Source organism: Cetorhinus maximus, chromosome 34 (assembly GCF_964194155.1).
Source record: "Cetorhinus maximus chromosome 34, sCetMax3.hap1.1, whole genome shotgun sequence".
NCBI classification, from domain to species: Eukaryota; Metazoa; Chordata; class Chondrichthyes; order Lamniformes; family Cetorhinidae; genus Cetorhinus; species Cetorhinus maximus.
The window spans coordinates 5,272,053-5,282,930 of record NC_135912.1 but is presented as its reverse complement, the minus strand read 5'-3'; the positions used below and the strand labels follow the sequence as shown (position 1 = coordinate 5,282,930).

At 52.5% G+C, this 10,878-nt stretch overlaps 1 protein-coding gene across 1 annotated transcript in view; it reads left to right on the top strand.

The window, feature by feature from the left end:
• Window positions 1–624: 624 nt before the first annotated feature.
• The window catches only part of LOC144671804 (uncharacterized), a gene marked incomplete at its 5' end in the record, with an annotated part of 36,461 nt that continues 26,207 nt past the window's right edge, over window positions 625–10,878 (top strand). Inside the window, 4 exons of the mRNA XM_078533851.1 lie at window positions 625–1,180; window positions 3,106–4,005; window positions 7,224–7,284; window positions 10,256–10,311. Coding sequence (XP_078389977.1) covers window positions 625–1,180; window positions 3,106–4,005; window positions 7,224–7,284; window positions 10,256–10,311 — 1,573 coding nt within the window. The remainder of the gene's footprint in view (window positions 1,181–3,105; window positions 4,006–7,223; window positions 7,285–10,255; window positions 10,312–10,878) is intronic.

Sequence of the window (10,878 nt, the reverse complement as noted above, 5' to 3'; positions counted from 1 at the left end):
TCTGCTGGGTTAAGTTGGGGGGTGGGGGGGGGTGCGGAAGGAGGAGAGGGGAATGGGACCAATTAGAAAGCTCTTTCAAAGGGCAGGCATGAAAGCCTGAATGGCCTCCCCCCCCCCCACCCCCGTATGAGTTTACGGCATTACGCGTGGAAACTGTTGCAATGTGCGAAATGCAGCAGCCAATTTGTGCACAGCAAGATCCCACAATGTGATAAATGACTATAGGTGGTCTGTTTCTTTTGATGGTGTTGGTTGGGTGGGGAGGGGGGAGATAAAGACTGGCCCAGGACACCTCAAGGGGGTGGAGAGAACTTCCTTGCTCTTCTTTGAAGCAGGTCACAGTTGGATATTTTGGTTCCAGTGTTGAGGTGGCGAGCAGTTCGAACGCTGCCTGGTGAAATTTGTTGGGAGATTTTGTGGGTTTTTTTTTTGGAGTCTGGGGACAATATTCCTGTGAATCTGGGTTGGGAGCGATAAGTGGATGTCTAAACCGCTCTTGACTCCCAGCTCCTACGTGTTATATACCTCACATTGAGTTCGATGGCAGTTGTTAAATTTGAACCCGCTTTTGTTTGTCGTACTTTTCAGAAAAATGTTGGTTGTTGACGGGGGATCTTTTTGTGATTCAAGATGGCGTCGACGGCCAATGGGCCCCCAGAGATGGAAGTGCAGAAACGGGCCGGGAAGCAGCAGCCCAGACCACCCCTTAAACCAAAGCCCCCCGTGCCGGGCCATGGCGCCAAGAAGCAGGACGGAACCCGCGCCTCTGCCATTCTAGAACCTTCCACTGAGGCCGACGTCTTGAGCAGCGACGGGGCGCAGTCAACCGGCCCCCCGGTCCCCAGCAGACGGAGGGCCCCGGGCGCCGCGCCGGGGGGGTGCGAGGCCCTCTCCGGTCCCGGAAACGTCCGGAAGATGCGGGAATTGTTCCAGCAGGCGTTGAGCCTGTCGGAGGGAGAGAAGGCAGCGGCCAAGGATAAGTCGGCTCGGGGCCTCGAGTGGTCAGAGGCGGCGAGGGTCCCCCCTGCCAGAGCCGTGCCGGTGCCCAAAGCCCGGCTGAAACGCATGGCAAGGGTAGCAGTGCCTCCGCACCCGCTGGTGAATGACGGCAGCGATCAGGTGCTACCGGTGGCCAAGATGCGGCCCTGTGACTCGCCCCCCAGCCAAGGAACCACAAAAGGTACTTCAGGTGGCGGAAACGATCATTCACGCGCCCCCCTCCCCTCTCTCGCGTGACATGCCAGCTCAGTGGGTAGCACTCCTCACCCCAAAGTCGGAAGATCATGGGTTCAAGTCCCGCTCGGAGTCTTCTGAGCACAAAATCCAGGCCGACACTCGATGGGGCAGCACTGAGGGAGTGCTGCACGGTCGGAGGTGGTTTCTTTTGCATAGCTTTAAACTTAATGTTGGTTGAAGGATAAATGTTGGCCTGGACACCCAGGGAGAACTCCCCCTGCTCTTCTTACATGTGAGGGCGGACAGGACCTCAGTTGAATGTCTCATCCAAAAGGAAAAGGCACTTTCAACAGTGCAGCACTCCCTCGGTAACCGCAGTGGGAGCGTAGGCCTAGGTTAGTTGCTCAAGTCTTGACTCCACCCCTCCCCTCTACACCGCCTGACTCAGAGGTGAGAGAGCTGAGTGACCCAGAGCTGACACATGCAGTGCCAGGCCCAAGGTCAACTATGATAGCAGTTGAGGTCAAACAGCCTGCAGACTGTCTCTGAATGTCCACCCGAGTGGGATGGTGGAGGGAAAGCCCGTTGCCTGGTGACCATGTCCATAGCAAGCGCTGCTAACTTTTTGGGTGGGAAACAAACGTGCATCAGAGAGAATTTAAATCCAGGCTGCAAAGCTTGGCACGTTCTTGAGAAGCCACCTGGAGCTCATCGGCAGAAGATGTCACCCATCTTAAGCCGTGGTTGGTTTTGGCTTAGTCGGTGCCACGCTCTTGCCTCCAAGCCCCAAGGCTGTGGGTTCGAACCCCCAACTCCAGCGCGTCAGGAGCGCTTATTTGAGGCTGAAGCCTCAGCTCAGTGCTGAGGGGGGGAGTGCTGCACTGTCAGGGACCTTCCACCGAGACTAGGCTTGCCTGGCCAGGGTGGGTGTTACGATTCGGAGAAGGGTTTGGGGAGGGGGGTAGATCGTGAGCAACATTCCTACCACAATCAAAACAGATTAACCGATTGTTTAGCTGGTTGTGGGATCTCGGTGTGAGCCAGTTGTCAGCCATCTTTCCCCCCCAGTAATGGCATTTAAAATCATCTGTCAGGTTTACAATGTGGCTCATTTATACTTGCTAGAAGCTACATATATTCATAGGCAGAGACCTGTCCTCTGCAAGTAAAAAGAACATGTCCAGGCATTGTGCCTTTTTTTGAATTGAACAAAAACAATAGTTGCCTGGTTCATTCTCCAAGGCAATGCCTTGACTTTCCAACCAATCAGCACCCTTTTCTCATGCAGTTTAAAATTTTGCTCCCTTTGAAATTTGGCTTTCTTGTGCCTGTCCTAATGAGTGCGAGATGAAAAGGCTTTGACAGCTTGTCTCCTTCCTTCAATAGTGTTTCACCCCGTCTGTCCGAGAGGTAGTGGTGAGTCTGTGACCTTCTCCGCCCCCACCCACGCCATCTATCTCTATAACCTCCTCCAGTCCTACAACCCTCCGCGGGGGGGGGGGGGGGAATGGGGAGTGTTGAGGGGGTGGCAGGTGGACGCGCCGGGGTGGGGGGGGCGGGTGTTGGTGGGATTGGGGGTGGTGTTTGGGTGGGATTGGGGGTGGTGTTTGGGCGGGATTGGGGGTGGTGGTTGGGCGGGATTGGGGGTGGTGTTTGGGCGGGATTGGGGGTGGTGGTTGGGGGGACAGAGGGGTGAGGATGGGGGGTGTTGGGGGCTGGGCAGGTGGACACGCCATGGGGGGGGGGTTGGCGGGGGGCAGGTGGACGCGCCATAAAATCCTGGCCTTTGCCTTTGTAGCTCGGTGCAATTTATTTATTTATTTTTTTGGCGCTCTTGCGACATTAAAGGCGCTATATCAATGCCAGGTGTTGTTGAGTGATGCCCAGATGCATGAGCGAGTGACCCACAGCCTGATGCCTCTTTTACAGGCCTGAAACCGGAGGGGACGCAGGGTCAGGGCGACGCGGCTGGAGATGGTGAGGCCGACTGGCGCTGCCCGCCCACCTGCCCGTGCATGTGCCACACCACAAGACCCGGGATGGTCCTCGTCTGGAGACCCGCGTCCGTCGGCAAGGAGGGCGTGGATGAGCTGGACAACTCCCTGTCGGACTCGTCGGGGAGCGAGAGCGGGGGCGGGGCCAAGCCGTTTCGCTACGTCATGCACGTGACCGACGGGGACCGCGAGGACGCTTCGGAGGAGGAGGAGGAGGACCATGCGCGAGGCAGCGGCCACGTGGGCTGGAGCGTGCCCGAGATCAGCCTCACGGGGACGGAGGCAGCCGGAGAGCAGGAGGGAGATGGCGGTCAGCCGCCTGACTCCGCCTCCGTCTCCATGGTGACGGTGACCGCGGGGGGCGCAGAGCCCGACGGGAACCCCGAGCCCGGGCCCGAGGGGCCTCCGGGGGCCTCCGCGGGCAGGGGGCTGGATTGGACGTCGGCGCCGGCGGACAAGGGGCCGCTCCCCGGGGCCGCTGCCCATCAGCTGCCCAAACCCCCCCGCCGGAATAAGCCGGCCAGGCAGTCGTCGCTGGCGGGCAAGGGGGCTCCGGTGCCCCACAGGAGGCTGGCCCAAGTGGGGCGGTCCGGCCTTGACCCGCCCTCCCGCATCAGGCAGCGGTACACGGCCAGCGACCTGGACAAGATTTCGCAGTGCGTGGACGGGCTGAACCTGCACTTTCGGAAGCTGGGCCTCCCCAGGGGCGGTGAGGGCCCGCCCCCTTCTCCGCCCCCATCAGCCCTGAAGCCCCTGAGCCCCAAAGTGACCCGCTCAGCGCCCCCTAGCCCCAAGGAGAAGCACCTGCAGGCCGTCTACGACGAGATTGACACAGGTACCCCGCAGCTTCTCGAACCTTCTCTGAGGCCAGTTCCCAATCCCTCCCACACCCCCCTAGAAGTCGGGCAAGTCCTCCCCCATCTCGACTTACATAGAAACCAGGAGCAGGAGTAGACCTCTTCAAGCCTGCTCCGCCATTCATCCTGCTCATGGCTGATCATCCAACTCAATAGCCTTTCTTCCCATCCCTTTCACCCCAAGAGCTCTACCTAACTCCCTTCTCGAAAACAGACAATCACAGAACCACACAGTGCAGAAGAGGGCCCATCGAGTCTGCGCCGACACGTGAGAAGCACCTGACCTAACCTACCTAACCCCATTGACCAGCACTTGGCCCCATAGCCTTGAATGTTATGACGTGCCAAGTGCTCATCCGGGTACTTTTTCTAAAGGATGTGAGGCTAACCCGCCTCCACCACCCTCCCAGGCAGCACATTCCAGACCGTCGCCACCCTCTGGGTAAAAAAAGTTGTCCTATCCTCCCCCCCCCGCTAAACCTCCTGCCCCTCACCTTGAACTTATGTCCCCTTGTGACTGACCCTTCAACTAAGGGCAACAGCTGCTCCCTATCCACCCTGTCCATGCCCCTCATAATCTTGTACACAATGTTTTGGCCTCAACTACTTGGTGTCAGCTGTGGCTCAGTTCATAGCACCCACGCCTTTGAATCAGAAGGTTGTGGGTTCATGTCCCACTCCCGGAAACCAAGAACTGTGAATGTACTCGAAAGAGTTACATGCGATCTGTTGATAACTCGAAAGAGTTACTTTCTGTGGTAGCGAATTCCACAGGCTCACCACTCTCTGGGTGAAGAAATTTCTCCTCATCTCAGTCCTAAATGGTCTACCCCATATCCTCAGAATGTGACCCCTGGTTCTGGACTCCCCCCACCATTGGGAACATCCTTCCTGCATCTACCCTTGGATGTACGTCAAGGGCCAGAGTTTTATGGTTTCTCCCGCCGGCGGGACTTACCGGTACCGAAAAGTCCATGGCCTTTTTGAACGGCTTGCTGCATTTTACAGCCCCGCCCCGTCACGACAGGAGCGTAAAATTCCGCCCAAAGAGTGCAGGCAGTTATAGGGCAACCAATCCGTGCTCTAACCCTGGCCTGGAGATGGAAGGACCCCTTTAAATCCTGCATCCACTGCGATGTTTCACACCCTCCTCCCCCCCCCCCCCCCCCCCCCCCCCCCCCCCCCTTTTCACCCCCTTCTCCCCTCACGGGCAATGGTCTCTTTCACCATGGGCCTTGGGCCCCCATCGGGGTTTCCCAGGCAACGCTGCTAGAAAAGTGAAGTCTTCTGTTTTAGCTACCCCCATGTGTCCCATTATTGGCTGAAAGACCCTGTAATCTATTGGATTATTGCTTTTAAAAAAAAATAAAAACGACGTGCTGTCGAAGCTTTTCATCTTGCACTCATCAGGACACAATCACAAGAGTACCAAATCTCAAAGGCAGCAACTGTATTTAATCTTCTCTTCTCATGCAGTATAAATTGTTGTTCCCTTTGGGATTTGGTATTCTTGCGATGTGTCCTGATGAGTGCAAGATGAAAAGCTTTGACGGAATGTCTCTTTCTTTCAGCAATACTCAAAGTTCCACACTGCCAATCTATTGGATCCTTATTCTCACTGACCAATCGAAACACAGGAGCATTTATAAAGCTCTGGTACCCACAGGCCCAGGCAGCAGGTGGTTGAGGGGATGGGTTCCCCCCGACTGTCTGCCCCTCTTCCATGGCTACAATTGCGGCCAGTTGTCCCTGGAGAGCGCTGGAGGCCTTCTGTGATTGGTGGGCACCGTGAGTGCTGGGGTGCATCATTGGCCCCCACAACAACATTTTGTTTCGATTTGCTGAATTCCTTTCAGAATTTTGTCCCTTTTAAGAGACAGAACCACACCTTCACCCCCCACCCCCCTCCCCTAAAATTGTTGATTTTATTTTGTTAATTTATCCCCTTTTGGTTGATTGGTTACACTCAACAGGGCATATAAAGCTCTGGTGAGAGGCCACAACTAGAATATTGTCTTGTTGCCGCACTTTAGGAAGGATGTGAGGGTCCTTGAGACGAGATTTACCAGAATGGCCCCCAGGGATGAGGGAATTTCGCCAAGAGGTTGGGTTGGAGAAGCTGGGGCTGTTCTCCTTGGAGCAAAAGGGACTGACGGGAGATTTGATAGAGGTGGACAAGATTGTGACAGGTTTAGAGAAGGTGGGTAAAGAAAAACTGTTCCCATTGGCTAATGGTTCAAGGACTAGGGTGACACAGATTTAAGGTTTTGGGGGAGAGACACAGTGGTGAACGTGAGGAAGAACTTTTTTTACGCAGTGAGTGGGTAGGTGACCAGGACCTGCGAGGGTGGTGGAGGTGGAGATGATCAATGATTTCAAAATAACATTGGATGGAGACTTGATGGAAATAAACTTGCAGGGCTATGGTGGGGGGGTTGGTTGGGGGAATGGGACTGACTGGATTTCGCTAGAGAGATGGGCCAAATGGCCTCCTGTGCCATCATGACTCCATGACCTTTCCTGATCGTGTTGAAATAGATGGGGTAGAGTGTAGATGGGGGAAGGAGAGCTGCTAGAAGTGAAAGAGTGAACTGGTTCCCTTAGCAAAAGCCTACTCAGCCTTGCCCTATCCCCTTGCGCCCTCTCCACCACTGTGTCTCTCCCCCAAAACCTTAAATCTGTGTCATCCTAGTCCTTGAACCATTAGCCGATGGGAACAGTTTTTTCTTTATCTACCTTCTCTAAACCTGTCACAATCTCGTCCACCTCTATCAAATCTCCCCTCAGTCCCGTTCGCTCCAAGGAGAACAGCCCCAGCTTCTCCAATCCAACCTCTTGGCTAAATTCCCTCATCCCTGGGGCCATTCTGGTAAATCTCGTCTCAAGAACCCTCACGTCCTTCCTAAAGTGCGGCAACGAGTGCTTTGATTTCACAGGCAGCCTAACCTTCACGAACCAGTTGAGACGAGGAATGTTGACAGAGTAGTCAACAGCCTGAGCCCATTCTTCTTCATTCTCACCTCCTAAAGGTGCCTGGATGGTGATCAGAAGCTGATATTCCAGACCAGGAAAACCAGGCCCAAATGTAACACAACCCCCCCCCAATATTGTTTTGTAGCCTCCAGAGACAAATGGAGGATAAAATCGCCCGGTCGGGACATTGGCTGATTTGGTTGTGTGTGGTTGATGTTGACAGGTGTTGACGACGATTCAGGGGACAACGATTATGAGGCTTATTTGGAGATTCTCGCGAGCAGGTCAGATCTCTTCTGTTGTTCTCCTCGCTAAACTCCTTGCACTGTTGTGGTATATCTTTCTCGAAAAGGGCGATCTCTCCATCATACAATTCCTCGGTGGGCTAAATTTCAGGACATTGTGGTGTTGAGCTCAATGGGACGTAGAGCTTTATAGACTCGGGGTGTCAGCTGGGGCCTCTGCTGGCCGCATACTCACTTCTGAGTCACAAGGTGTCCCCCCCCCCCCCCCCCCCCCGTTCAGCTCCCACCCCAGGGCTTGAGTGTGAAAATCAAGGCTGACACTCAAGTGCAGTACTGAGGGAGTGCTGCACTGTCAGAGGTGCCGCCTTTCGGATGGGACGTTAAACTGAGTAAATCTGCCTGTTCAGTTGGGCATAAAAGTACCTGTGGCACTTTTTCAAAGGAGAGCAGGGGAGTTACTTCCGGTGTCCCAACCAATATTTATCCCATCAATCAACGTCACAAAAAAAACAGATTATCTGGCTGTGAATGCTGTTTGTGCGAGAACTCGCTCGGCGCAAATTTAACTGCCCCATTTCCTACATTACAACAGTTACTACACTTCAAAAAGCATCTCATTGGCTGTAAAGTGCTTTGAGACGTTTGCTGATCGTGAACGGTGCTATATAAATGCAAGTCTTTTTTACTCCACGGGTGCATATCGGGACCCGTGGATAGAGTTTGCGCCTCCGTGTCCAGGTACCTCAAATCTCTGAGGCTAGCGGGAGGCCAAGAGTCGAAAGAATTTGTTTTCTTCTTTCTTTTATGGCTGGGCGCAGCATCCCTAATTAGACCATAAGACATAGGAGCAGAAATTAGGCCATTCGGCCCATCGAGTCTGCTCCGCCATTCAATCATGGCTGATAAGTTTCTCAACCCCATTCTCCCGCCTTCTCCCCGTAACCTTTGATCCCCTTACCAATCAAGAACCTATCTATCTCGGTCTTAAATACACATAGTTGCCCCTTGAGAAGGTGGTGGGGAGCTTACCACCTTGAACAGCTGCAGCCCGTGTGGTGTGAGTAAACCCACAGTGCTGTTACAGAGGGAGTTCACGGGATTTTGACCAGGCGATGTGCAGTTTGAGGGAACCTCGGGTCTCAATGGGCTTCTCGCGACCCTCTCTTTTGTGTGTTGAGGAGGAAAGGGCGGGAGGCATGCTGCACGGCTACAAGTTGACTTGTCGTTGGCATTGCACACGAGGGACGTCGTAGGGACACGTCCACTCAATCCCACCTCCTGAGTTTGGCCTCCCAGGTTGACGGCACTCAGGGTCAAAGGTCACCGGAGGCAAGCGCTGGGCCGAGAATGAGCTCAGCGGCAAGAGGGCGTGGAGGCAACACCAGGTTAGTTCAGCCTCGCTCAAGAGAGGGGAGCTTTTAAATATGTAAGCGGGCCCTCCCATCTCACTGAGACCTGTTTTCTTCAAAGCATTATTAAAACATCCTTTATATGCAGCACTTTCATATACAGAGTAGTAGCAGGTATTGTAATTTAGATGGGAATTTGTGACTAATTAGCAATTCGTTCTAAAAGTGGTCCCTCAGCTAAATAAAAAGGTTTGAGAATGACTGAATTGAATGGCGGAGAACATAACCTACAAATTAGGAGCAGGAGTAGGCCATTCAGCCCCCTCGAGCCTGCTCTGCCATTCGATAAGATCATGGCTGATCTGATTGTGGCCTTAACTCTACTTTCCTGTCTGCCCCCCCACCCCATAACCCTCGACTCCCTTGTCGATCAAAACTCAGCCTCGAATATATTCAATGACCCGGCCTCCACTGCTCTCCTGCGGAAGAGAATTCCGTACACTAATGACCCTCGGAGAGAAGAAATTCCTCCTCCTCATCTCCGTCTTAAATGGGAGACCCCTTATTTTGAAACTGTGCCCCTTAGTTCCAGATTCCCTCATGAGGGGAAACATCCTCTTGGCATCTACCCTGCACAGCCCCCTCAGAATCTTACAGGTTTCAATAAGATCACCTCTCATCCTTCTAAACTCCAAAGGGAACAGGCCCAACCTGCTCAATCCATCCGACAAACACGTTTGTCACCTTAATTCCTTGCTGTACCTGCATGCTGGCTTCTTGTAATTCGGAGAACAGGCTCGAGGGCTGAAGGGCCTTGCCCTGCTCCCAAGACAGCCAAGAAAGGGAAACATGGAGGCGAAAGTTGATGAGTGAGACAATAATGGTCGGTGGTGATATTTGTTTTTCGGCATAACTTGAATCATCTTCATTTTAAAAAAAATATATTTTTAACGACAGGGAGCTGGGCTGGATGAGAAACTGCCAACCGTAGGGGCTCGACAGGGTAGACACTGAGATGATGTTTCCCCTCGTGGGGGAAATCGAGAACTGGGGAGGACACAGTTTAAAAATAAGGGGTCTCCCATCTAAAACGGAGATGGAAGAGGAATTTCTTCTCTCAGAGGAGCGTTAGTCAGTGAAATTCTCATCTACAGAGAACGGTGGAGGCTGGGTCATAGAATATATTGAAGGCTGAGTTAGACAGAATTTTGATTGATGAGTTATGCGGGGGGGCGGGTGGAGACAGGAAAGTGGAATTAAGTCCAGAGCCAGATCAGCCATGATCTTATTGAATGGCGGAGCAGGCTCGTGGGGCTGAATGGCCTCCTCTTGTTCCTATTTCTTATGGCCAACCATTATCTGTCTAAAAGCAAAATGCTGCAGATGCTGGAAATCTGAAGCAAAAACAAAAAGTGCTGGAAAGACTCAGCAGGTCTGACAGCGTCTGCGGAGAGGAAGACAGAATTAACGTTTCGAGTCCGCATGACTCTTCATCAGAACTATCTGTCTATACTTGAGTGGTGCACGTGATTAACTGAGTTTCATTCACACTTTTTGCAAGGAAGGACTCGCTTCCAAACATAGTGTGCAAGCGAGACTTGTGATTACCCAGATAGATTGAACTGCCTGTGATATCTGCTTCACTTCATTTTTGCCTCCAGGCCTACAAAGACCGATAATCAGAAGATGACTAACTGGGAATCCCAATTTCAAAGCGGTAAATATTCAGCAATAATTATACGGAAATATATTTGGGGAGCTGTACTTTATAGATACTGGCCTGTGAAGAGTAACTGTGTACCTAGGGTAACTAAGCCTCCTGGATGGGCCTGGAGTCTTCAGAGGATTGCTGTGTGCAACCCTGGAGAAAAATCATCGGGACATTAAAAAAGATTGTGTTTTTTTTTTAATTTTCTTGAACGTTTCTCTTCACCAGATATAAAAATATTGAAAATAGGGGATAAAAGGTTGTTTGGCTGACAGTCAAGCATCGTCCAATTGGGTAGTGAGTCTTTTTGCTTTCCAATTGGTGTAGGAAGGCCGTGCGTCACAAGGATGGACATGTTGGCCGACCAATGGCTGGAGCTTGTGGCGAGTCATGTGATGAAACCTCCAGGAATGCCTTTGTTCACAGTTGGCAACCCTCTGTGTACCAAGTGTTGATGGCTTTTTATTAAATGTATACAATTAAGAAACTTCAGACGAACATCGTTACTGAGTTTCAAATTAAGTTGGAAAATTTGGGAAATTGCTAAATAGGCCTCACCAGAAGTGTTGTGTCCAA